This window comes from Leptodactylus fuscus, chromosome 9 (assembly GCF_031893055.1).
Source record: "Leptodactylus fuscus isolate aLepFus1 chromosome 9, aLepFus1.hap2, whole genome shotgun sequence".
In the NCBI taxonomy this organism is placed as follows: Eukaryota; Metazoa; Chordata; class Amphibia; order Anura; family Leptodactylidae; genus Leptodactylus; species Leptodactylus fuscus.
The window spans coordinates 63,124,492-63,151,975 of NC_134273.1; the positions used below are offsets into that span (position 1 = coordinate 63,124,492).

The 27,484-nt window shown below is 43.1% G+C and overlaps 1 protein-coding gene across 2 annotated transcripts; it reads left to right on the top strand.

Moving 5' to 3' along the window:
- Nucleotides 1–706: 706 nt before the first annotated feature.
- On the top strand, nucleotides 707–27,484 carry CLCC1 (chloride channel CLIC like 1). Of its 2 annotated transcripts, XM_075286735.1 has the most exons (13): nucleotides 707–801; nucleotides 4,068–4,205; nucleotides 6,991–7,098; nucleotides 8,589–8,699; nucleotides 10,029–10,253; nucleotides 12,189–12,329; nucleotides 12,770–12,863; nucleotides 13,184–13,281; nucleotides 14,512–14,658; nucleotides 22,870–23,127; nucleotides 24,330–24,759; nucleotides 25,467–25,510; nucleotides 25,998–27,484. In XM_075286735.1, the coding sequence occupies exons 2-13, from the start codon at nucleotides 4,077–4,079 to the stop codon at nucleotides 26,034–26,036; spliced, it is 1,824 nt and encodes a 607-aa protein (XP_075142836.1). In that variant the 5' UTR covers nucleotides 707–801; nucleotides 4,068–4,076; the 3' UTR covers nucleotides 26,037–27,484. The 2 variants fall into 2 exon arrangements, with proteins under 2 accessions (XP_075142836.1, XP_075142835.1); XM_075286734.1 differs by lacking the exon at nucleotides 25,998–27,484 and having other exon boundaries at nucleotides 25,467–25,783.

Here is a 27,484-nt window from a genome sequence, read left to right on the forward strand (position 1 = left end):
TTCCTGAGGAATTTCTTATTTCCTCCATATGTAAATGACTTTCCAGACAGCACAGGGCAAAGGGTAACGCCCCCTGTGCTGTCTGAAAACTCCAGTGACGCCTGTCTTCTTCTCCGAACCGTCTCTTCGCCGGGGTCATGGGCGCATCTTCAGCCAAAAGCACCGACTGCGCATGTCCATCAGGCATTTTCCTGTGGCCTCTTACACGAGCTCCCATTCGCCAGACCGAAGAAGACAGAGGCGTCGCTGGAGAGTTTTCGGACAGTACAGGGAACGCCCCCTGCGCCGTCTGACAGCTCATTTACCTATGGAAGAAAGAAGAAATTCTTCAGGAACGACGGCGTGGATCAGAAAAAGAAATGTAAGAGAAGAATAGCTGTGTGGTTATAAAAAGGGATTCTATTGATTGAATCCCTTTAAGGTTGGGGGGGGGGGGGCTGAAGGATCCAGACATGTCCTGTATAAACAATTCAATACAGCCAAAAACGTCCCTGCTCAAAGGAGCCTTAGTGAGTGTTTCCTCCTGTAGTACGTGCATGCTGTATGGTCTTGTTACACCTCTATATGGGGGGTTGGTTATGAGCAGTATACATGCACAAGACGTCCTCTAGCGGCCGCAGACTGCATATACACCCACACCAGCGCCGCTTCTTCTTCCCTGTTGGCTGCTGCTGGTCTCGGTGGTGGGCGGGGCTTTGGTAACGCCTATGACGAGATGAAAAGGGCGCCCAAACCCCGAATTGTTTCCTGACATTACTGAGGGGAGAATCCCGTGAGGCGGATCCGCCGAGTGCACAGCAGGTGACCGCACAGCATTAACTCTTTCTGCATTGTTGTCATGTAGGCCCATGAGCTGCCGTGGGCAGTGTGTGTGCACAGCACAGGAGAGGGCAGGGCTTCTGCTACTCACGCTACAGGAATTTACAAGTCTCTATTGTCTTCTTACAGCTTTAAAATGTTTGCAATTCTTTCTTACGCATAGTTCACACCTGCAGCCGATGTCTGTGCGTCTGGTATGTCAGAGGATCAGAAAAACGGACAAACTGCTAAAATTGCAGACAGTTGGCGCCTGTTGACTATAATGGGAACCATCAGATACCTTGGAAGTTGGTCTTGCAAGACTTTTCATCTAGATGCACACCGGGTGCAAATGTGAACACAAATTTGGGCTTTATTCACATCTGCGTTCCGGTTTGCGTTTGTGGAGTCTGCTTAGGCACCCCCTATAACGCATACCAGCAGTTTACCTGGGTACGCCTGCAGACTCCGTATTCTATAATGGGGTCCGTGTGGTTTCTGCACGAAACGTGCAGAGAGAAAAGCTTTGCTTGCATCTCCTGTTTTGCACACTGTACTCTGCTCTGTTCACTTTTCGGCAGTCATTTCATCATCATAGTCTTTACGCTTTTATTATAGTGGCTTCCGTGTCTCTGCACATGTCTAGGAACGCCCTGAGTAAACAATAAGTCATATCCTGACTGCTCACTGTTTCTGGCCCATTGACTATATACATCTGGGCAGTTCACGCTTAACCCTATAAGGAAGTATAAATCGGTCCTTGCATGGTTAAAGGGGTCGGCCACTTTCAGACCAATATTGAGCAACAAATCTTATTGGTTGTAAAATAAAAAGTTATACAAATTTCCAAATGTCTGTATTAATTCCTTACAGTTTTCTAGATCTCTGCTTGCTTTCATTGATTCTGCTGACTTCCTCTGAATAAAAATCAGTCCATGATCATGTGATCAACACAAGCGCATGGCTTGTTATAGTCATTGCACCGTAATCAGATATGACTGTAACGAGCTGCACACCTCTGTCCATCACATGACCACGGACTGTCACATGACCACGGACTGTCTGTCACATGACCACGGACTGTCTGTCACATGACCACGGACTGTCTGTCACATGACCACGGACTGTCTGTCACATGACCACGGACTGTCTGTCACATGACCACGGACTGTCTGTCACATGACCACGGACTGTCTGTCACATGACCACGGACTGTCTGTCACATGACCACGGACTGATTCTTATCTACTGAAAGTAAACTGAACTGCAGCAAGCAGAGATCTTGAAAGCAGGGAGTTGGTACAGAAAGTATATTGGAAAATTGTAGCACTTTCTGTTACAAACAATAACATTGGTCTCTCGATATTGTTCTGAAAGTGGCCGACCCCTTTTCGCAGCTGCATGAGATTGTACAGCTGTAAGATTAGGAGCATTGCTGCTGGGTATTTGTTGTGTTAATCACAGACCTGGTGGTTATGTTCCCTCCACCCCTGAGTAGCTGTGGTTCACATCTGTGTTTGGGGGATTCCCTTCCCCTTTCTGCATGAAAAATATGAAGAGAAAAGCGCTGCAAGCAGTACTTTTTCTCTCTGCATTTTTTGCACGGAAACGGAGTGGAAACCACGCGGAGCCCATTATAGTCTATGGGGTCTGTGGGTTTCCTCAGGTAACCGCTAAATTAGGGGATTCATGTCCTTGTTGTTTGAGCAATGCGCGGTATGTTTGTGCTTACAGGGGTTGTCCGGGATAACTAGAAATCCCTACACTAGATTAAACACCCTCCCCCCTCCTACTTTCTAAATAACTTTATTAATCAAAAATGTATAGTTACCCATATCCTTGGGACGGTCATGTGACCGCCCCAGAGACTTTTTCTGATTACCGGGTGACGATCTGTTTCCTCATTTCCAGAAATGGATCGTCACTACTCCCCCACCCCCATCCACCCCATTATACTACAATCCAGGTAATTCTTCTGGTGAGACGGCTCCTGCCTCTGTAATGAGGCTGTCTGTGCGCGCTCTTCTCCACCGTGTGCGCCGCTGCCAGTAAATCCACCTCTACTGGGCATTCACGCATGTGCAGTAGAGGTGGATCATTGCTGGAGGAGGACTGAGTCAGTACAGGAAGAGGAGGAGCCGACTCACAGGAAGAAGCATGGAGGGGGAAGTATTAAAGGGGTTTTTTTTTGGGCAAAAAATGTTTGGTTTTTAAAGTGTCTATTGGGGCTACTAATGGGTTAATAAATGTATCCATATACTTTTTAGTGTGTTTTGTCTGATTTCTGGTTGTCTCTGGGGGCCCTGGTGTCTCCTACTTTTGTTTACATTACAGATGAGCGAAAACTATTTGAAACGGCAGTTTCGAATAGCAGGCTCCCATAGGAATGAATGGACGCAGCCGGCATGCAGGGGGTTAAGTGGCCAGGCGCCGGCTGTGTCCATTCATTCCTATGGGAGCGTGCTATTCGAAACTGCCATTTCGAATAGTATTTGCTCCTCTCTAGTTTACATCCTTCTGTTTCCTGCTATGTAACTAATCCCTCTCACCTCTTGAAGGATGTATTAATGTGTTCCTTGGCTGTTCAGATGGTGAGACGTATTTATTTTCCTTCCTGCATAGGACCTGCCTAGAGGCTTTGTAAGGGCTCGTTCAGATCAGAATCCGCCCCCTCACAATAGAGGTCTATGTAGACTGCTAGCTTACTTTTTTCTGTGAGTGGTATGTTCCCGCTCACGGGAAAAAGAAGCGAGCTGCCCTTTCTTCAGGCGGATTCCACAGCTGATTCATCCCCGGCGTCCGCCTCATGGCAGCACCCTCCAGACTAGGCCAATTCATTTGGGCCTTCTCCAGAGCGGGGAGCCGCGACTGTTGGAAACTGTCCGACAGTCGTGGCAGACACATTTTGGCCCTATTGTGACGTGGCTTCCGGCGTCACAGTCAGGACCAAAATCTGCCAATCCGCACCCCATGTGAACTAACCCTTACTTGAATTCGCTGTCATATGTTACATTGGGACTAAACATCGATAAGTCAGTCTGGCAGTAGAGGTAGTCTCTAACATTGTTCATGACAGTGTTGGTACTATCTAAACTGTAGAGATCTCTTTAGTCAATGCTTTGGCACACGCTGGTGCTGATGGTATAGGATGTGACTGCACTATAGGTAAAAGTAGTATTGTATTTTGAGAATAGATTTTTTAGCCTGTCTTAAACATATTTAGTTTTTACTAGACCTCATTTAAAGATATTCTATTTGTTTTTTTACAGGTCTGTAAAATGTACATGCTCCTTCTGTTACCCCTGTGTGTGACACTTTGCTGTGGGCACCAAGACAATGAAGACTGGACTGATCCCACAGACATGTTCAATTATGATGCAGCTACTGGCAAAATGATTAAAGAGAAGGTATATATATTCCAGCTCCCATATACAAAGTGCTAACCGCTTATAGATGTTTGTTGTCTATGAAATATGTGTTTGATTAATGGGAAATAGAATGACGGTAATTCAGTTTTGCCTGGCATCAGATACTTTATCCTATTCTTCCAACATACTGGGTGTAGTTCTTATATAGTCACTAGAGATGGGTGAGTACTATTTGAAACTGCCTTTTCGAATAGCACGCTCCCATAGGAATGAATGGACGCAGCCTGTGTCCGGCCACTTAACCCCAACTGCGTCCATTCATTTCTATGGGAGCGTGCTATTCGAAACGGCAGTTTCAAATAGTACTCGCTCATCTCTAATAGTGACCACAGTAACTTTACACATTGCTACGATGAATCCTATTTTGTTGCAACCATAGCACAATTTAAAAAAAAAAATACTGCCCTAAGCAACAAAAGAATTAGTTTTCTTAACTCTTTGATATTATAAGTACAGGGTGACATGGATCCTACACTCTGCAATGTTTCAACAGCAGTTAGCAGCAGCAGATACTGAAGCCCATTGATGGACAGTAATGTGTGAATTTCCTGAGCCCAGTAGACTGCGTCTGTATCTGCCAGGCTCCCTGACATATTACGTGCAATAGGGATACCTTGTTCGGGTCACATCACAAAAAAAAAAGACCAGCACTTTTTGTGTTCTTCCTCTCAAAAGAGTGGGGTCTTAGTTAAAGGAGAATGGGCATTCAAAACTTTGTGCAATTCTTCTTATTAATAAAATCTATTGGACCTGTGAGCGCCGTCCTGCCCTTTTCCTCTGCTGTTTCCCCGGTTGACACAACTGGTGCCTTAGAGACGTGCTGCTCCCCATACCTGGTATCATATACACCTTAGTACGGAGTTGTGAACGCTGTCACAACCAAACCAGGTGAGAAGCCACCAGGTCTGATACATTCATTACAATTATCCAAAAAGGTGAATCGACTATCTACACTATAAAGTGTGCTCGGTGTTTTTCTATCTTTTGCAATTAAAGGAGATCAAAGACTCGCAAGAAATGGTTAGTCAAGCCTTTAGCAGAATTGCATTTAGAGTTAAGGGCATAGGATACATTCACACTATGTTCGGTGTATGCAAACGCAGACCAATCCATGGGGCTTCAGTCACCTGGCAGATGTCAATAGTTGAATAAAAGGCCCAATAGATGTCAGGCCCGGTTCACATCTGCGTTTAGGTTTCGGCTTGGGGACCTCCTGAACGGAAACATGTACACATAAAAAAGCAATTACCTAAGGAAACCTGCGGACCTCATAGACTATAATGGGTTCCGTTTGGTTAACAAAGTTAACATGCGGAGAGAAAAGTGCTGCTTCCAGGACTTTTCTCTCCGCATGTTTCGTGTGGAAACCACATGGACCACATTATAGTCTATGGGGTCTGCAGGTTTCCTAGGTAACTGCTTCTTTATGCATATAGGTTTCCGTTTGGGGGATTCCCAAGTGGATTCCCCAAATGGAAGCCTGATCGCAGACGTGAACTGGGCGTTAAGAGGAAACATAAAAATATAAAAGACTGAAAGCTGAATAAGGTTCATTGTCCAGAAGGGCGTTCCTAACAGTTTAGCTGGGAACGCCCCTCTTGACAGTACTGTAGCGTTATACTGTCAGGGGGGGGGGTGTTCCTCACCGACAGCCTTTTTTTTTTTTTTTTTTTTTTTTTTTCTCCTATCAGTATGTCTTTTTATAGAATGGGAGGAAATCCACGCAAACACGGGAAGAACATACAAACTCCTTGCAGATGTTATTCCTGGCAGGATTTGAACCAAGGACTCCAGCGCTGCAAGGCTGCAGTGCTAACCACCGGGCCACCGTGTTGCCCCATATTTTAATATTTTTATGTTATGTGCTATACCTGAGGAGAGGCTTTAAAAAACAGTGGTTTGCATATACTAGGTGTAATGGTAAGGCACTATGGCTCAGACCACACTGACCCTGTGCTCTATTTCTTGCATCGAATCTTCTGCGTTAACGTTTCACATCTGTGTGGAAGTCCGGCACTACACATCTCAAAAACATTACCCCCACGGTAGCTACCATGAGTAACGTCTCACTTAGATGAGTCATTTTTGCAGGTAAACCTTGGCAGGCTATCCAGTGCTATTGTAGACTGCAGTAAAGTGCAAAGTTCACCCTAAAGTTATCTGCATCTGGTAAGGTCCAAAGTTTACTGTAGAGTGGCTGAACTTTATCCAGCATAAGATACTGAGTAGACTGAATCTGACCTGCCATTATGTACCTTCTAACCTCAGGGAGCCTTTGATGTTTGACAAAAGCTATTCTAAAGCTGCGTACTAGATGCATGAACCCCTCCCCATAATGCAGTCATGTATGTTCTGTAAATGAGTTGTATGTTCTTAGCATTTCTTATCACTTGTCTATACTGTCTGGCTTTTTTTCAAGAGCCTTAAACGTGGAGACAAAACAATAACCAAGAGACGCAGTGTTGAGTTATGAGCAGGGTTCATACCCCCAACAACCTAGGAACTACAAGGACGTGGTCACTTTTCATATTTCAAGAGTTTGCTACTTTGATCAACATAGTAGGGGGTAACCAGGGTTCTGGAGTCAGACGACTAAACTACCAACTCCAACTACTTTACTTTCTACATCCCGACACTAAACTGCCGACTCCTTCATAAATGGAAAATATCAGTCTTGGCATTTTTTGTCTTTTTAATTCAGGTTAATGCTGCTTTTTTTAACTGCACTTAAAGGTAAAATCTGAATGTTGAATTATTTTCTCAGCACAACATGGAAGAAAAAGTAGAAGGAGTTTGTGAGAAAGAAGGCGAGGACGCCTGCCTGGCCAGCAATAGTGCACTAGTGATGGAAATAGAAAGAGCCAAACAAGCGGTAAGAATCCTACTAATATTATCAATGTGAAAGTTTGCGTGTTTGTTACTCTTTTCACGCAAAAAAGGCTGAATGGATTTGGATGAAATTTTGCACATAGATAGTTTGTAACCCGGATTATCCCAGTAAATAACATGGCTTCACGACTGTTATGAATTTATGTACATATACTATATTACATCGCTCTTGCTGCCAGAACTATCAGCTAATTGCACTTTGCTGATAAAGCCAGGTCTGTTATCGCTCTATGTAAACACATACATAACACAGAGTCCATTGTGAACAAGTATTTGCATATTATCTGATCTGCTCCAATGCGGTCACAATGACATGGGAAAATCCCTTTAATCCAAATTGGACAATTTTAAACATGCTGGGGAAAAAAAATCTAATTTGTGGCAAAATTCTAAAACAACGAGAGCTATGAAGGTAGCCAGAAGTCACAGAGTTCTCCTCAAGCGGAGCTCAGGGAGATTATGCAAGCTAGGTGTCAAGTGGGTCTTAGAGCAGCTGAAACGCTGGAGCAGGCGGATCATCAACGCCAACAACACACTCAATATATGGCATCCCAACGAGCTGCTGATATGCCGTAACAATCACAGGCATGGTGCGAGAAACAAGTTCAGCGGCAGGCTGGCTTGAGAGCTTCAAAAATGCTGGAGTAGGCGGATTATCGATACCAACAACTCTCATTATATGGCGTCCCAGCCAGCTGCTGAGATGCCAAAACAATCATGGGCACAGTGCGAGGATTGAGTTCAGCGGTAGGCCAGCTTGACAGTTGCCGAAACGCCGGAGCAGGCAGATCATCGATGTGAGGAATTTGCTGAATATAGGCGGATCATCGACACCAACAACACGCAGACGAAGTCGCGGGCAGAGGTTAGTTTAGAATATTTTTGGCTAATATGTTAAACTATTGTAAAGTTCTTGAGTATGTACATATTCAGAAATAATACACATTAAAAAATAATAATTCCAGCAATCCCTACAGTTTCCAACTAAATTGTAATCATGACTGAGAAAAAGAAAATGTGTATATATATCATGTCTGTCTCTAAGACAGCTGGCAGCAGCAGAAGCCTAACCCATTTTTGTCTGTAAGCCAGCCTCGCTCCCTCAGCCATCTGCTAGGCAAAAGTGAAAGAGATTACGGCTTCTACAAGACTGTTTTAGCAACATGTAGAAAATCCAACAGACTGACAAATCGCAACGTTGATCTCCCATTTACTTTTATCGTACACTTGGAGGTTTAGTTCCTTTGGTTGAGAATGAGATACATTGGACATTGCAGGAAACACTGCTCCCTTCTGCTGACTTCTTCCACGAGTCATATCCTTATCTGGGGGTCATTTCTTTGAAATTTTTGTGCACTTCGTGCGTACGTGTGGATCTGCCCGGCTACATTTCACATTCTAAAAACCAATACCTCTGGATTATTGCACCTGTAATGACTTTGTATCATGTATCATGTTCATGTTTTCTTTCAGATTGAGGTCCAGAAACATAAAGAGGACTTAAAACCACCGGAGCGTAACTGTAACCCAGTTTTCAGACGTTACTTGCGCAAGATGCTGTATGAGGCTGAACGTTTTGGGCTCGTAAGAACTTTCTGCTTGTGCATATATTCATATCTGTAACATCTTTCTACTTTTATTAGGAAGATGTCTCAGCAATAATAGATCGCTCGCTCACACTGAAGCAGCTGCAGGGGAGGGGGGTGCAGGATCTCGATTTGAGCCTTCTCAACAAGAAGTCAGAACTTTTCTGTTGCCATTGTCTGCTGTGCTGGTTGAAGCCAATTGACTATGAACAAGAGGCTGTGATTTTTTTTTTTTAGGCACCCCAAACCCTTGATGTATGGCCAGCTTTAGGTTAGGTAATCGGTATGAAATTAGTGCGGGTCCAACCCCAAGCCTCCCATGATCACCAAAACAAAAGGGTCACAGCTCTTTCAAAGTGCAGTCAGTTGGGTCCAGAAGTTTGTAAACTGTTGCATAATTCTTATAATTGAGCTTTTGTACACTTGAGACAAAACCATCAATCTCCAAGAAAAAAGAGGGGTACAGGGCAGCACCCTACTACAGCTCAGGATGGGTGCATGTTCGCCTAGGGAACTGACCAAACTCCCAAAATTGTAGTTTCAGAAAAAAGTTTTGTGACAGCACTTCAAAATTGTATCTGCCAAGTGTTTTATTAAGAAAGTCACATGAAATACGATGTGGTGACCCACCAATGACTTATCGCCTGCTTCCAAAGACCTCGTACTGCTGAAACTTTTTTTCTAAAACCATCAAGATGTTATGGTTCTTCTAGGTTGCTGCTGTTGAGGTTACAGTACCAGCAGCCACATAGAAGTGAATGGAGCATCAGTCACATTGGCACACTGGTGATTCATTAACAAGGAGGCTTTAGGGGGACTCTCGGTTCCCCCTCCTCTTGTTCACTGAAGGATCCTGTGTCCTGTAAATGGAGAATAAGCGTCTATATTGGGACAACCCCTTTAAGACTGCTATTACACAAGTGTTAGCCACCCTTTGCATTAGATCAGATGTAATGGGCAGTTGACTGCTCCTGTATATTTTGCAATTGATGTAGCAAAATTTAGATGCAATCTAAGACCTCATGCACACGACTGAGTGCATAGGCCAAGTGCGTGCTGATTTTTTTTTTTTTTTCAAAGAAGACACTAGGATCACACTGAGATGACATGCAAGTGTCTTCCATGCTTCATTCACTTCTATGCCGGACTCCATCTTATTTGGATTTGATTTTCATTGATCGGGATAGGACCTGCTGTATAATTATCCGGTTAGAACAGAGCATCGGAGCCCTCCTTTGGACCGCAAATTTGGTCTTGTACATGGGGCCTTAGACTGGACCAGAAAAATTTCACTTTTTTTGTACTGAACAACTCTTCTATTCTCCAGCCAGAAGACTCCAGTTCTGAAGTCTATTATAATGCTGAGATGGTTCTTACAAAACAGATGGTTGTTGAGATTAAGAAATTCATTGACGATGAAGACTGGAATCTGGGGGCTCTTGAAGACTCTTTGATCAGGACATTGGTGCAATTCAGGTTTCATAATGTGAAAGAATGGTGGTCAAGAATGTTTGAAGATTATATTGGAATTGATTTCGGCACCACTTTTAAGGTAACAGCAATGGAATCCTGTTCATGAATAAAATACAAGAGCTTATATAAAATATTATCATCCTGTAAGTAATAGGGCAGTCATGGTTGTCAAGGAATTCACTGACACTGCTGTTGCTGAAGTTTCCATTGTGACATGGATTGCAACATGGTTTGTATAGTTTTTGGAGATTTCAGAACTACATGTAAAAAAAGATTCCATAGAAGCTTTCCAGAAACTGCTATCAATACGAATAAAGACGAAGTATTTATATTCTAGCCTTAATGGCCATGTAAATCTTTCACTGAATCTTGCTAGATGATGATCTACACTCACCGGCCACTTTATTAGGTACACCATGCTAGTAACGGGTTGGACCCCCTTTTGCCTTCAGAACTGCCTCAATTCTTCGTGGCATAGATTCAACAAGGTGCTGGAAGCATTCCTCAGAGATTTTGGTCCATATTGACATGATGGCATCACACAGTTGCCGCAGATTTGTCGGCTGCACATCCATGATGCGAATCTCCCGTTCCACCACATCCCAAAGATGCTCTATTGGATTGAGATCTGGTGACTGTGGAGGCCATTGGAGTACAGTGAACTCATTGTCATGTTCAAGAAACCAGTCTGAGATGATTCCAGCTTTATGACATGGCGCATTATCCTGCTGAAAGTAGCCATCAGATGTTGGGTACATTGTGGTCATAAAGGGATGGACATGGTCAGCAACAATACTCAGGTAGGCTTTGGCGTTGCAACGATGCTCAATTGGTACCAAGGGGCCCAAAGAGTGCCAAGAAAATATTCCCCACACCATGACACCACCACCACCAGCCTGAACCGTTGATACAAGGCAGGATGGATCCATGCTTTCATGTTGTTGACGCCAAATTCTGACCCTACCATCCGAATGTCGCAGCAGAAATCAAGACTCATCAGACCAGGCAACGTTTTTCCAATCTTCAATTGTCCAATTTCGATGAGCTTGTGCAAATTGTAGCTTCAGTTTCCTGTTCTTAGCTGAAAGGAGTGGCACCCGGTGTGGTCTTCTGCTGCTGTAGCCCATCTGCCTCAAAGTTCGACGTACTGTGCATTCAGAGATGCTCTTCTGGCTACCTTGGTTGTAACGGGTGGCTATTTGAGTCACTGTTGCCTTTCTATCAGCTCGAACCAGTCTGGCCATTCTCCTCTGTCCTCTGGCATCAACAACGCATTTCCGCCCACAGAACTGCCGCTCACTGGATGTTTTTTCTTTTTCGGACCATTCTCTGTAAACCCTAGAGATGGTTATGCGTGAAAATCCCAGTAGATCAGCAGTTTCTGAAATACTCAGACCAGCCCTTCTGGCACCAACAACCATGCCACGTTCAAAGGCACTCAAATCACCTTTCTTCCCCATACTGATGCTCGGTTTGAACTGCAGGAGATTGTCTTGACCATGTCTACATGCCTAAATGCACTGAGTTGCCGCCATGTGATTGGCTGATTAGAAATTAAGTGTTAACGAGCAGTTGGACAGGTGTACCTAATAAAGTGGCCGGTGAGTGTATATTAGTATGAGATGAAATAAAAGAAGCAACTGATTTGGAAATGAGCCTGTACGTAGTTTACTGTTGCCAAATAACTTAGTAACAACTTTATTGTGAAGTTGTATGCTTCCCTTTGGAGCACTGACCTCCTCTCTGGTGAAGTTATATGCTTCCTTTTGGAGCACTGACTTCCTCTCTGGTGAAGTTGTATGCTTCCCTTTGGAGCACTGACCTCCTCTCTGGTGAAGTTATATGCTTCCTTTTGGAGCACTGACTTCCTCTCTGGTGAAGTTATATGCTTCCCTTTGGAGCACTGACCTCCTCTCTGCTCCTCTGATTCACAGAGTAGTATTTCTTGTATGAAAAGGGGGACAAACTATCATTGCAGGTATTTGACCTTTTTTGTAACCCTACTTCTCTTCAGATTCTCCTGTGCTGTATGTGCGTTGTATCCATTATAGCAACAGAGTTTTGGTCAAGTATTGGATGGTTTACCCAAATAAGGAGACTCTTTGTACTAAGCTTTATTGTCAGTGTGGCTTGGAACTGGATGTACTTGTATAAGGTAAGCCCAAAAATTCATAAAGGGGTTACAGTATTTGTGCAACACTGAAAATCACTTAACTCTTTCTCTGCCAAAGCCTTATGTAAATCATGATGACTATAAATGATTGTTCCATAAGCAAATTTTCAGGTGGGAACAAAAGCAAAGATCAGTCTGTTACTGTCAACTCTGCAGTATAGCATTTAGGTTGGTGGGGGGGTCTTACTAAAGAAGTGAGAATAGGCGTATCATTATGGCTCCATGTTGCAGATAGCTGTAATAGGACTGCTATAGAGGTTCATGGGGCTGCAGGTTCTGCACACTGGGTTATATCATATGGACAAGGGCAATTTTTCTGAATTTGATCACCTGCATGAATTGCCACGTAATATTCCAGGGTCATGGCAATTGATGTAGAAAGTATTCCATAATGGATTACTAGGTTTTACTTTCATTTTCAGGTTGCTTTTGCAGAACGGCAGGCGGAATTGGCAAAGCTGCAGAAGTTTGATATCAGCTGTGGTGAGAAGATAAGCTGGTCGGAAAGTCTATTTGGTGAGACATGGCAATGCTGGCTCGTGAATCTCTGAACTACAGAATTGCAAATATGCTTATTAATTTCATTAAGTTTCAGTAGAATTAAATTTTCTGACTTGCAGACAATACATTAATTACATATAACACAGAACTGAAACTTGCTCTCACTACCCACACAGTAGTAAAGTTCTATGGCGAACTAAACTACGGTAAATCATATGCTGAGCTAACCAAAGCTCACTGCTAATGTAATTGGTGAGACTAAGTATATGGGAAAGTTCTGTATGTTCCTGCTTCCTCAGGAGGTCATATGTATAAATCTTTTTATTCTGTGTCAGAATGGTTGAAGGGAGCGTCTACTTTCCAAAACGATCCCTGTGAAGAATATTATAAATCTCTGATGATAAATCCAGCACTCATGGTCCCACCTACAAAGGTGAGTATTGTGGGAGTCGGCTTTGCATTTACACTCTTACATTCAACTACGTGTAAATAATTCATTTTCTTCTTAGAAAGCCTCTGAGGCGCGGGTTCACACCAGAGCCTGATCCCTGTTTTGCAAGTTTCTGTTTCCTGCCTGAGAAACTGGGCAGGAGATGGAAAGCGGCAGGCAGTTTCCAAACCCATTCATTTGAATGAGTTTGAAGTGTCTGCCAGTGAGCGCCCATGAGGGTCTTCTGCCTCTCTGCAGTGAAACCAGTTTTTTTTTGTTTTTTTTTAACCGGACACAATGTCGGACATGCAGGACTTTGTGTCCGGTTAACAAAAACCAGTTTTGCAACGGAGAGCAGAAGACGTTCACGGGTGCTCACTGACGGACAGTGAATGCCCGTTTCCGTCTTCTGCTAACAGAAAACGGAAACCTGCATAACTGAGATCGGGCGCTGGTGTGAACCCTAAATATGGTGAATTGTTACAGAGATCATCTTTGTAATTCTTGTAAAAGATATAGAGAAAGTGAGAAACTTAGTAGGCTACCGGTTGATGTGTAGAGGTCAGAAGAAGCCTCCATTTGATACCACAAAGTTTGCGCTAAAAAAAATAAAAATTAAACACCCATTTATGAACTTTTTGGAATTTTTTTATTAAAAAAATATTTATAAAAACAAATCTCCTTAATAGAAAGAAGGCTTCTTTGCTTTAGATGAATTGTAAAAAATTTTGTGTTCAGATTTGCATTGTGGCTTTGGTTTACAATAGAAGCCATAATGCTTTACCAAATGCATTGCATAACTAACTGATGACTAGACCCAATATTACATTAACGACCAATGACCTGTATGTACGTCATTGGATGCCGCAGGCAGTATGGCGCAAGCTCTAGATTTGAATCTGTTCCACACCCATTTGTGGCTTTTGACACCCACCACTAGTTGCCACAATCGGCAATAGCATCAGTCATGGCCATCTAACCCCATAGACACTGCAGTCAATATCAATTGCAGGATCTAAGCTATAAGAGTGTATGGGAGCCAGTCGGCTATCTTAGAAGCAGGCAATCTATTGAAGGCTCCAAGGCTTGCCGTAACGGTAGTTCTATTACACAACATGAAAAATGGCAGTGGCATGAAGCTGAAAAAGATGGAACAAAAAATTAGTTGTATACACCTTATATTTTAATATGCATGTCTGACTAGTGTCTTTTGTCTTTATCTTCTGTGTGCAGGCGCTGGCTCTTACATTTACAGACTTTATAACAGAACCATTAAAACATGTGGGAAAAGCACTTGGAGAGTTTCTGAATGGTTTGCTTGCAGAGATCCCTGTTTTCTATCAATTGCTAGTACTTATACTTATAGCAGTTATTATCATGGTAAGTGTATTGTTTTCTGTTACCTTTGCTTTGTTTTGTAGAGAACTTGTTTGTTTTTGTTTTGGTTTTTTTTGCTGCCATAAAAAGGGATTTGTGGGACCTAATGTTTCCTTCCCATTGAAATGCACTCACCACTTGCAGACACTGCTCTATGAAAACCAGCTAGAGGTACTAGACTCCTACAGAAAAAGAAAATGGGGAAAGAACATCCAATAGCATGGAAGCAAGGGGACAACCAGAGAGGAGAAAGAGGATGGCGTGAGAAGGAGAGAACAGGAAAGGAGGAAAAGGAAAGGGAGAGAGGGAAAACTTACTGGGAGAAGGGCGAGGATGGGCCTCTTAAGTTGACAGCATGATAGACTTGTATTCATCAGTCTTGATAGAACCAATAAAAACAAGAACATCAAACTCTCCTACCAGTGGAGTCATTCTGAAATCGATTTCCTGAATATCCAATTACAGGTCAACTCTGATGGCAGCCTCCATTCTGATTTATTCCGTAAAAAGACTGTAACCTATTCCCTTCTTCATTCATCTTCTGCACATCCAACTGGCCTCATTAAGGGGATTCCAGCCGGCCAGTTTCTGAGAATGCGTTACCTGTTCTACAGACCAAACCTTGGAACGGTCAGCAAGAGAACTTGGCCATCGATTTCAACAGAGAGGCTTCTGGAAAACGGGATACAGATAAGCTACTACGAGCTCAATCTACTAATTCACATGACCTATTGAAAACGAAGGGGGCGTTCACACTATCGTTGGTGTCCGCTCAGCAGTGTCCGTGGCTATTGTCCATACAAGATTTTAGCAACGGATACGGGCTGGTTTGTTTGCAATTTCCATTCATTTCAATGGGATTTTATCTTGTGCCCGTTTACAACCATGTCTGTTTTTTCAAGCGGACAAAAAAATCCTACGTGTCCGTTATTTTTTTTAACATTGAGGTCTATGGGCAACAGACATATAATGGACATGAACTGATCGCCATCAGTCATTATCCGTTATTTTGTGTCCATTTATTTTCTGCACATGCTCAGAAAGCCTAAACAGCAGAGAAACCCCAAAAAACGGAATGTATAAAAAAAATGGACACTAATTAAACTACCGTTTTTTTTAACTGATCCATTAAATGTGGGTTTGACTACCCATGAACTATGTCGTTACATTAGAGAACACGTCCTAGGGATATTGAATGCTGGAGATGTAATGGAGACTGATAACCAAAGTAAAATTTCAGGTCATTTTAGAATTCCAACGCATCCCTACTTCGTGACTAAAAGTCCTTGTGGTTCAAGAGCGGGCAACTGGAAAAAAACGTTTGGCCCAAAAAGAAAGTACGGTAGGTGGATTTTTACTTTGAACACTGTTTATTGTTCCCTGTTAGCTTAATGAGAACATTAGTTTTGCCTTTCTTATAAACTGTATCTGTAACCACATTGGAATATATATTTGCCTCCTTTTTTCTTTTCGCTTTGCTTTTGTCGTTATTTTAATTAAAAAATATATACTGCTCAAAAAATGTGGAACAAAAGGGAACACCAAACTATCATATCCTGGGTATCAATGAATTCAGTATTCTAGTTGCAAATCTTTATTCATTGCATAGTGTAATGCGTTGAGAACAATAAAACCTAAAAATGATCAGGGTAAATCTAAATTTCATATCCCTTGGAGGTCTGCATTTACAGTGATAAAGTGGAAAATCAAATTACGTACTTGCAGATCCGATTTCAGTGGAAATGCCTTGAGACAAGAAAATGAGGCTCAGTAGTGTATGTAGCCTCCACGTGTCTGGAGGACCTCCCTACAATGCCTGTCTTGTTCACCCAGTTTTGGTTTTGTTTCTTCTTCTTTTTTTCTTCGCCACAGTAACATACACATATAAAATATATATATATATATATATATATATATATATATATATATATATATATATTTGTAAGCCGATGGCTGGTCAGGTAATGGAGGGGGTGTACATCTCACCCAGACTACTCAGGTGGGTGAGAAGAGAAAACTCCAGGATTGTTTGTTCTCAGCAGACAACTTTCGTCTGCTGAGCATTTTGGTAAATGCTCAGTACTGGGCTGGATTTTTAGCAATGACAGGATTGGTAGTGCGACCTGTCATTCCACCCCCCTCTAGTTCACACTTTGGGGATGTTCCGGCAACGACTCGGCTGCAGAGAGTCTCCTCGTCAAGGAGGCTTAAGAAGCCAGCTCCAGCAGCAACACTTTGGCAGAGCTTGGCTGGAGAGCTGACAGAGAGGTCATATTTTTTGAGCTGTGTACTGAGTGACTCTACTGGCTTTTGGATTTCTGTTATTCTAGGTGAAGTAACCTATTCTATGTTTAGTTAGAGCCTAGCCGGGCAGGGATTTATTTTTGTATTGTTTCCTTTGTTGCCGCACTACCTGTTGTGAGTGAAAATAAATTCTACCTTTTGTTTTGGACTAAAAGAAACTGGACTTGTGTGTCTATGCCACCCCATCTAGCAACCCCAGACCCTGACAAAATATATATACACTAGCCTCTGCCTGCGACATCATCTGCGTGTGTCAATGATCTGCCTATATTCAGCAAGTTGCTACTGTCGATGGTTTTCCTGCTCTGGTGTTTCGGCAGCTCTCAAGCTGTCCTGCTGCTGATCTTTTTCCTCGCACCGTGCCTGTGATTGTTCTGGCATCTCAGCAGCTCGCTGAGACGCCATATAAAGAGCATGTTGTTGGCGTCAATGATCCCCTGAGCTCCGCTTGAGGGAGAATTCTGTGAACCTCTGACTACCTTCATAGCTCTCGTTTTTTGAGAATTTTGCAACAAATTAGATTTTTGTTTTTCCAGGCTTGTTTAAAATTGGCAAACTGTCAATTTGGATTAAAGTTGTTTTCCCGTGTCAGTGTCTCAGCACTGGAGCCAATCAGATAATACATAGATGCTTGTACACAATGTACTCAGTGTTATCTGTGTGTTTACATATACAGACCAAGCTTTATCAGCAAACTCCAATTAGCCGAGATACTACTGCTGGCAAGAGCAGTGTAATATAGTACATGAACATAAATTCCTAACAGTTGTGAAGCCATGTCACTTACCAGGATAAAAAATTTCATCCACATCCGTTCATCCGTTTTTGTGTGATTGTAACACAAAGTAATGGAGGCGGTGTATGAGGATGGGCGAGATGAGGAAAAGTCCAGGAGTGATTGTTCTCAGCAGACAACTTTTGTCTGCTGATAATTTTGCTACATGCTCAGTATTGGGCTTGATTTTTTTTTTGATTTTTTTTTTTTTTTAGGAATGGCAGGTAGGTTGGTAGTGGGACCTGTCATTCCATCCCCCTCTTCAGTCCACACATTGTGGATGTTTCTGCAGCGTGTCAGCTGCTGAGTATTGTCCTCATGAAGGCTTAAGAGGTCAGCTCAGCTGCTGTCCATGGTTCGCCTAATCTGACGTTTCGGCATCTGTCAAGCTGTCCTGTTGCTGAACTTGTTCCTCGCGCTATACCTGTGATTGTTCCGGCAGCTCGCTGGGACGCCATATAATAAGCGTGTTGTTGGCGTCGATGATCCATCTGTTCCAGCGTTTCGGCAGCTCTCAAGCTGGCCTGCTGCTAAATTTGTTCCTCGGACCGTGCCTGGGATTGTTCTGGCATCTCAGCAGCTTGCTGTGACGCCATATAATGACTAAGTTGTTGGCGTCAATGATCCGCCTGCTCCGGCATTTCAGCGGGTCTTACAACCGCGTGACGCCTAGCTTGCTCAATCCTCCTCGGCTCCGCTTGAGGAGAAGTCTGTGACTTATGGCTACTTTCATAGCGCTCGTTTTTTGAGAATTTGCGGTATGTCACTTATTTTTAGTATCCATGTGTTATGTTATCTAATCACCAGTGGCTTGTGGATTGAAGTGTGTACTGGTTGTGCACCGTGCACATTTATTTTATATACCTAGTAGCGGTTTATTTTGTGCAGGCGAGCTTGCCATGCACTATACTTGATCTATTATTGGACCAGCCTGTGTGAGTCTCCCTTTCTGAGCGGCGTTTGCGTTCCTTTGGCACCGCCCCCTCAGTGATGCACACGCTTTACATTGCCGGAACTGATGTTGAACCGGCGGGGGTGTCTCTGCGTGTGCCTATCTACTATTTTTGGGGGGTTTATTTATTTGTATAAAAAATAAATTGTCTTTTGAGAGAGCTTCCATATTGGACTGAAACATCAATACTTGGAATAAAGACATATACTTTTTGCTTTTTGAAATCCATGGAGTGCTGCTGTTTTTTCTTCTCTGTGTGAACATTGGATGTGGCCATCTTACTAGGTCCTGCACCCAGGTTACATTATTGGCTGTGCTGCTTTGGACTTTATTTCTAGATTGACTGATAAATATTTCACAGATGTGAATGAATAGACAGGATAGATATGACAAATAGAGATGGCTAGATTGTTCAATTAAATTGACACGTTGTGACTGGCGCTATAGACGTAGGAATAAGCAATGGGTCTACCTGGAGGCTACACTTACTTCCTCACATCTTCCTTCCATCCCTTGGATACCTTCGAACCTGCGTCCGGCTTCCGTCCGTCCCTCCCAGTTGGCTTCTCACTTCCTATCGATATGGGATAGCCTCTGCCATTCAGCCGCCTTGGCGAGGGTCCCCTGAGCCCCTTGTTTACAAACCCTATGTTCCCACCGGGTGTCTCTGCTCGTTGTTTTCTGGGATGGGGTGCTTCTGTGTATGTCTGCCTGGGTTCCATTTCGGGCTTCTCCCCTCTCTCCCTTCATTCACCCAATTGTAATCTGCTAGCCCGGACCTCACTCTTTCTTGGCTTGAATATCACCAGCTCTCTGATTTCTGGCGCAAGTACTCAGTACACTCTGTCCTCTCCTCTCCCCTCACATCCCTGGAGAATCTGTTAAAGGTGTCTACTCCCGTCCCTCATGCTCTTTCCCTTCTATACGATATCCTGTTGACTGCCGCTGCCCCAGGCCCACCCTCTATATTAGAGCCTGGGAGTCTGACTTAGGAACAGGGCTGCCTGCCACTGATTGGGATCTTTGTTTTCTCCTCTCGCACAAGCTGCCCTTACCCTGTAGCGCTCAGGAGAAAAAATTTAAATTGCTGACCCGATGGTATCGCTGCCCCACCCTCCTCCATAAAATTTACCCTGCGGTCTCTGACCGGTGTTGGCGCTGTGGTGCTGCGGAGGGTCCTCTCTTGCATATTTGGTGGGATTGTGGAGAGATTCAGCCCTTTTGGATGTCCGTGTTTTCACTGTGCGAAAAGGTCTCCGGCCGCTCTCTAACCCCCTCCCTGCAAGTGGCTCTCCTCTCCCTTATCCCTGGCAAACTTTCTAGTGTTAAGGGCGATCTCCTACGCCACTTCCTCACGGCCGCCAGAACGGTTATCCCCCGCCATTGGCGCAGCTCCACCCCTCCCACTCTGTTGGAATGGTTGCAGGAGTTACTCCTTATTCGTAGAATGGAGTATCTGGTGGCGATGGATCTGCCCGACTCCTCCAAGTTTGAAACCCTCTGGCGGCCGTGGGTGGTGTTCCAGGAGTCCTTGGACTTCTCTGCCCTGTTCGCCTGATCTTATCATGTCTTCTCCCTGCTGTCCAATGTTTGTCCGCCTGTGACTGTACCTTACCCTTGTCTCTCCCCCTTCCTACTTATGTGTGTCCAGTGTCTCTTTCCCCCCTCATTGTCCCTAGTACGTGGGTCTTGCTTTGTCTAGCTCTCTCTCCCCTTTTTTTTTTTTTTTTTTTTTCTTCCACGCTTTCTTTCCTTTTCCTTTTCTTGTTTTGTCTTTATTTGAGTTGTTAGGTTTTTGTTGTCTCCATGAGGACTACGTTTTGCCTACTTTACATTGGGGCCCTGTGTGGCCCCCCCTGTTTCCTTTTGGGATTGTTATACCCTCATCACTTGTTTGACCTTTTTATTTCTATGTTTATTTCTTGTTTGAAAAATTCACAATAAAAATTGATTACACCTAAATTGGCAAGTTGTGGGTTTTGTTTTTACTTGTTTTTAACATATTTTGGAATACCATGTGCCTGATGGTGACACCCCTTCCCTTCAGGGTCCAGACAACGCAGCATTTTCTTTTCTCCGCTCTAACTAGAGTTGCGCCGACTAGCACAATCTTATCAGTTGAGCAGCTTTTAGGGCAAGTCTTGGCTTCCATCAGCTCTAAATATACTACACTCCGGAGCAACGTGAACTTTTTAATTGTTTATTTTTCTATAAGATAGGGAATCCTTCTGTGTTTTTTGTTCCAGCATTGCCATTTCGACTGGCCACCTCATATTAATTTTGAGAGGTACATAAAAATGTATAATCTCCATACATATGAATACTCAAGAATCACATATGTTTGTTCAGAAGATAGCGAATCTTTATGCTTGGAAATGCATAAAGATTACATGCCATACTGGATCCCGAGGGACTTCATTGACAATAACTGGATCTGTCGGGTATCTGTTGTTTTGTTATTTCACTAGCTCAGAAAGGCATGCCTGCAGGGCTTATTTTTATTGCTACTTTAAATGAATGATATGTTGGCGGTTCAGAATAGAGACACGGATGTGAACATAGTCCAAATGTGTATGTTAATGTCAAATATGTGTTATTTACATAAATGCAAATATATAGCATATCTATACACAACCACACATACTATATGAATAGACGTGTATGGCTGCACACCCTGTTTTGTTTTACTATGTATAATGTGTTGATTTGTTCACAGTTCAGATATATATGGGCAGTGGCGTAACTAGGAATTTTTATACAAACATAAATAAACACTGTTACTTACCTCTCCTTGGCTCTGATGCACTCCCAGCTGATATCGACCATCTTCAATGATGGAAGAGACGTCAGTTGAGCTGGGCTTGCGTCGTGACCTAGTAGGCCCGAAGCCTGCCAGAGCCCAGGAGCGGTAAGTAACAGTGTTTTTTATGTTTCCTCACCTCTCCTAGCCCTCCGATCATTATATTTGGGGCTCTGAAAAGACACCCGAACATAATAATAGTAGTCTTTGTGGGGTTTAGACAGTGTATAAAATGCATAGGATGACAATCATCTAAAAGATGGAGCATTAACCAAATGACGTGAAAGTGTCCTTGAGCTACTGTTTCAGGTCAGATTTAAGTGTTTGAAGGAGGAAAGTAAAGTTCGTCTGGAATAGGGCCGAAAGTTTTGTTAACTGAACCCCTAGGTAACTTACAATGGACGAGGACCAGCAGAATAGAATTGTCTTCTCTACCAAGGACTGAGGAGGAGAAAAATGAAGGGACTTGATTTTTGTAGATTGATCAGATTGACAGTAGTTAAATAATGGATAACTGAAAGCAAAGCTAGAGACATACGTGGGCTGGAGACCAAGAGAGAGAGGTCATCTACATATACCACATAGCAAAATTCTCACCTGAGCCGCTCATATGGCAGGGTTCCACAGAAGTTGTCTTAGTGGCTCTCGAGCTGATCAAGGGGGACAAGGCAGCCCTGCCTCGTCCCGTTGTTAATTTAAAAGGATTCAAAATGCTCATCGCTAACCTGTACCATGGCCAAGGGGTCAGAGTAAAGACTTTGTTTGTTTGTTTGTTTGTTTGTTTGTGGACTCAATCCGATGTAGGCCAGGGTCCGGGATCGGAACCCTCAGTCCACCTGGTTAGGGGTCTATTCCACATCTGTAGGGAGAAGAGCATTAAGGGAGACGCAATGTAAATTATTGAGAACATGAATTGGTGACACCTCCCCTCTCTTTTTGACACTTAGGGGGTTTATGGATTTACTTACTTATGTGAATTTTATTGCGCTTTTTAAAAAAAATTTGGCTTGATGGAGTCACCTTCTTTTAAAGCATCTATTTTTTCCTATATGAGTCCTTGCTGATATATTCTGTGGACATATTTGTGGTTGTGGCTAGAGATGAGCGAGTACTGTTTGGATCAGCCGATCCGAACAGCACGCTCGCATAGAAATGAAGGGACGTAGCCGGCACGCGGGGGGGTTAAGCGTCCGGCCGCCATCAAAGCGGAAGTACCAGGTGCATCCATTCATTTCTATGGAGCATGCTGTTCGGATCGGCTGATCCGAACAGTACTCGCTCATCTCTAGTTGTGGCCCATTGGTCTTTGTATACGATTGCTTATCACTGTTTACATCTTACTGTTCATTTTTCATAACTTAAATTTTTTTATTTTTATCGCAGGTTTCATGCTATGGCGCAAGCACAACTATTAGTCAAGCACTTATGCACAGAAACAATCGAAATTTCCCCCAGGATAGATTACCACCTGCAGAGCCACAGAGACCACAGTATGGAAATGTTATTGAGGGATGGCAGCCCCCGCCCTACCATATGGGACCACAATATGTGCCAATTTACAGGTATCCTCAAAATCAGAGACCAGAGAGCCTGCAAGCAATGGATGTTTCAGAGGACAGAAATAATTTGCGTTTGCCAAGTGTAAGTTCTTATATTTATTGTCTTTTACTGCTTTAAACCCAGAGTTTCCTATGTTGTCTTCCATGAGTATGTGGTTATTTTATTATTTGTCAAAGTAAAGAGGCGTTTTGTCGAAATTTATGCTTTGGGTTGCTGCAACTAAGCAGCATAAACTAAGGATGGGAGAAAGTTTGTTTTATATCAGAATTGTCAATTTTTTTCCTGACATTCACCATACTAGTCTTGTGGACACCGGGACTTTGTGTGATTATTGAGGCCTTCTGTAGTATGCTTCAATAGTTATACCGGTATATTACCATAGACCGCAATACAGCTCTATTGCAGTCTGTTACAAGCAATCTAACAATCCCAGGTTCAAGTACCTGGATGGGAGGGGAGGACTGAAGGAAAAAAAATAAATAAAATAAAATTGTTGAAAAATATATTTAGAAAATGTGAAGACTCAAATCATCCCCCCACATACACACAATAAGGGAGCCTTCACACGGAGTTACGCTGCACTCATTCTGATCGTAAAAACACGTTCAGAATGAGCGCGTAAAAAGCAGATCCCATTGACTTGAATGGGAGCCGGCATACGCGCGCTCCCCATTGAAATCAATGAGAGGCTTTTTTTCCCTATTGCTTTCAATGTATTACGCGCGTGTTTTTACGATCAGAATGAGCACAGTGTAACTCCGTGTGAAGGCTCCCTAATACATATACAAGTATATAAATGAAAATAAAAACACATTTGGCATCCATACTAAACAAAATGCCATTTTTTCCTTTTATTGATTTATTACCTCATTCTGTGCACTCACAGCCTCCATAGGAATAGCCTTAAGAAAGGCTATTCTTCTACCTTTAGAAGTCTTCTCCGCGCCGCCATTTGGTATAAATCCTGGTTTTTGTCAGTATGCAAATGAGTTCTCTTGCAGCACTGGGGGCGGGCCCCAGCGCTCAAACAGCACTGGGGTCGTCCCCAATGCTGCAAGAGAACTCTCCAGCGCCGCCTTCATCTTCTTCAGGAATGGCCTCTCTTCGCCTCTTCAAACTTGTAGGCCTAGGGCAAAGCCTACTGCACGTGCCCGCTGGCCACAAGAAAATGGCTGCTTACACAGTATTACACTCTGTATACACTCTGTATCATCAGCTCAGAGAAAACTGAAAGGTTATGTACACTGTACTGTAAGCTCTCAAGGCATTAACATGTTTTGCAGTTTGCAGATGGAGGCTTTTTTCCTTTGAAAGATAGCCATGATGGACGAGAACACAGGAAGGAAGAGTTTGTGGAGGGGAGCATGCGGAAAACTGCAAAACCTGAAGAACTAAAGGAGAAACCTAATAGTCCACAGCACAGAAAAGATGTGCTAAGACTGGAAAGTTCTAGTCAACCACAAAGGAAAGAAGATCCAGCAGAGCAGAAATCTGCTAGGAAGCCTATACAAGAAATAACTAACAGTACACAAGAAAGTAAAGCAGAGCCTGTACATGAGCAGTCTCCTAGCCAAGAACACATGGAAGTGAAGCCTGCGGACCAGGAAGCGTATAGTGACCATGGAAGTGAGGAGGAACCTGTACAGGAAAGATCTCCCGGTCACCAGCAAAGGAGAGAGATCTCAGTGGAAGAAATATCTCATGAGCTGAAAGGTAAAGAATCAAATTGGAGCATTGAAGTGAGGTTTTCCTATAATGTAACGGTAGAGGTTTGTATTCTGTCTCTCTCCATCTATATGGCTGCAAGGTGCAAGATATAATAGTTACAGAGGGAAAGCCGTAGCAAGTGCCACAATCTGTTGTACAATGATCATGTGTGACATGTCATTGCGCTTTGTCTTTTCACACTCCCATTGCTGATCTGTGTACAGTTATTTGAAGCAGCCCCAGCACAAAACACATATACAAAAGCCTGCAACAAATATCCATCCACTTACCAGAAAATGACCCACATATTATATATATTATATAACCTGTACAATATGTTGTGGATTGATGAAGGCCCCTCGACAAGTGAGAGTCTCTCTCCATCTAGGATCTCTTTTTTCCTTTGCAGTAGTGAGTAGTGTCCCATATAGGGCTCAGTCTAAGTTCTCTATCAGTATGTCCTTGCTGTATGGGGCAAACCCCCCATATGGGGAGAGCAGGTTATCTTTGTTTCCCTTTGGACCAGTTTTGGTACATCTCCCATATATATGTGTTTTATCTTCTTCCCAGGGCTCTGACACACAATTTGTGTGGTGCGTAATGTACCGCCACAGTGTGGCGCTCTCTCGTCCCCCCTTTCTTACTGTTGGTTAGCTCTGCTTGTCCTAAATAGGTTGGGACCCAAAAGATTCATGTGTTGCTTGGTTTTCAAGGTGCCGTGAAAAGGGATTCTCCAGAACCGAGGATTAACCAAGAAGTGAGTAATAGTTGGTCATTTTTCAATACTTGGTTTTCATCTGAGATGGGGATCTGAGCGGCCTTGGTAGCAGTATATGGGACTCCTTATTGTACGGTTTCATAAATGGATGTTACAATCTCGTGTGAAGTATTTTTTTACATGTGCTTAATACTTCTGGTATATTATTAGCCACTGATATCTCAGGTTGAAGGGTTATTTCCCATAAAAATCGGTAAACGAAGCAGAACTGTATTAGGATGGGATTACATGGTAAAGTTCTGCTCAAAATATGCATGCATTTTTTTTTATTTATTTATTTTTTTGCACAAAAATTCACTGAGCCTTGCACTAAGGCTCCACCTGCCAGGAATGGAGATAACTTTGATTCCACCAAACATTATAATATGGTATAATAAGAAATGGGGGGTCCCTGAGTGTCCCATGAGACGGGAACTACTCGGCCTCATATAAAACAAGCAGGTATTACTTTATATTCTCTTTGCAGGAATTATTGACAGGTTGTGAAGCAGCATTGAGCAGCTGAGATACATGCAGCCTTTACTTACAGCCATCACAATCCTGTGTGTACGAGACAGCGACTACTTCTCTGTAATGATATGAAGCCGCACTGGGATGGATGGGAGCAGGAGCTTTGCTAGAATTGTAGTATTCTGCGCTTTACAGCCTCTTTGTACACCTCTGATATTCTACACGACACTTACTTGAATCTCACAAAGTGAAAATATATTCCGGCCGATGACCGCACATTCAACAAGATCCATCTGCCAGTCGTCTTATGAATCTGCCATAACACGAGAACTAGGAGCTAATAAGAACTCATGGACATCACCAGAAAGGTCTCCACCTGGAGATTTCCAAAAGGTTTGGACTCTTTGTATGTAGTCCTGGGCTCCACAGAGACTGAGGATGAGACGGGGGTCGTGTGTTGGAAGTTTTCATTGCGTGTGCTTAGAGCTACGTACTTTTTTTTTTTTTTAATAAATTACTTTCTAAATTACATAATTAATCAAAAATGTATATTTGCCCATATCTCTGGGGTGGTCATGTGACCGCTTCTTGACAGTAGCCCAAATGTGCCAGGGTCATGGCTTTGCACTGAAGCCAGCACCCCATCTCTATTGTGCAAGCATGGGGGCCTGTGCAATAGAGATGTAGTGAAGGCTACCATATAGTGCCAGGACTGCTGCAGGTTGACAACCACAAAAGAGGAGAAGCTGTTCCTGCAGAAGGAAGCCTGGACAAGAAGAAGACAGGTAAAGTATAATGAGGTAGGGTGTGGGCTGAGTGAGTTGGGTAGGGCTAGTAGTGGGCGGGATAGCTAGGGAGACAGGGAGGGGGTGTTAGAGAGGGAGTGAGAGGAAGATGCAAGAGCCTACAACTACCAGAATGCATTGCATCAGCTAAGGCAGCAGGAAGCTACACCTCTAAACAAAGGCAGAAGATATTAGGCGTTCCCAGAGAAACCCAGAAATCACTCAAAACACTGCTAAATGTATATGGCTGCACTTACTAACCCATTCATAGCACTAACACACCTTTTTTAAAAAAAATATATATATTTTTCCCTGGAAAACCCCTTTAAGTATTAGTATAATGTATTATATAATATGTAATATGTTTTGTAAATATATAAAAAAAATTAATTTTGAGACCCAAATCTATATCTCTTCTCAGACGTTATTGTTGGCACCCAATTTATTCCTAAAAAAATAAATAGGAATTGTAGCCTATTTTTAAAAAAAAAAAAATTGGTTGAGGAGAATGTATTGTTTGGTTTAGTTTGTACTTAGGGGTGAATCTGTGCTGGCCAGCTTATCCTCTCTCCTCCTTACCTTCCATCAGTCTCCGCTCCCAGCAGCTCGCTCTTCCTGTGTAACCCCAACCACACTGTCCTGTAGTATCCAGAATAGCTCCGCCCACGCGAGAGTCTGATCACTTGATCACGACGTCATCAAAGGTCTTTTAGCCCTC

What these genes read in the sequence shown, in the direction of transcription:
- CLCC1 (XM_075286734.1), top strand. Translation starts at nt 4,077, where the DNA reads ATGTACATGCTCCTTCTGTTACCCCTGTGTGTGACACTTTGCTGTGGG. An exon ending in TAGAAAGAGCCAAACAAGCG is followed by an intron (nt 7,099 to 8,588) that starts GTAAGAATCCTA and finishes GTTTTCTTTCAG; the next exon opens with ATTGAGGTCCAGAAACATAA. An exon ending in CTGGTCGGAAAGTCTATTTG is followed by an intron (nt 12,864 to 13,183) that starts GTGAGACATGGC and finishes ATTCTGTGTCAG; the next exon opens with AATGGTTGAAGGGAGCGTCT.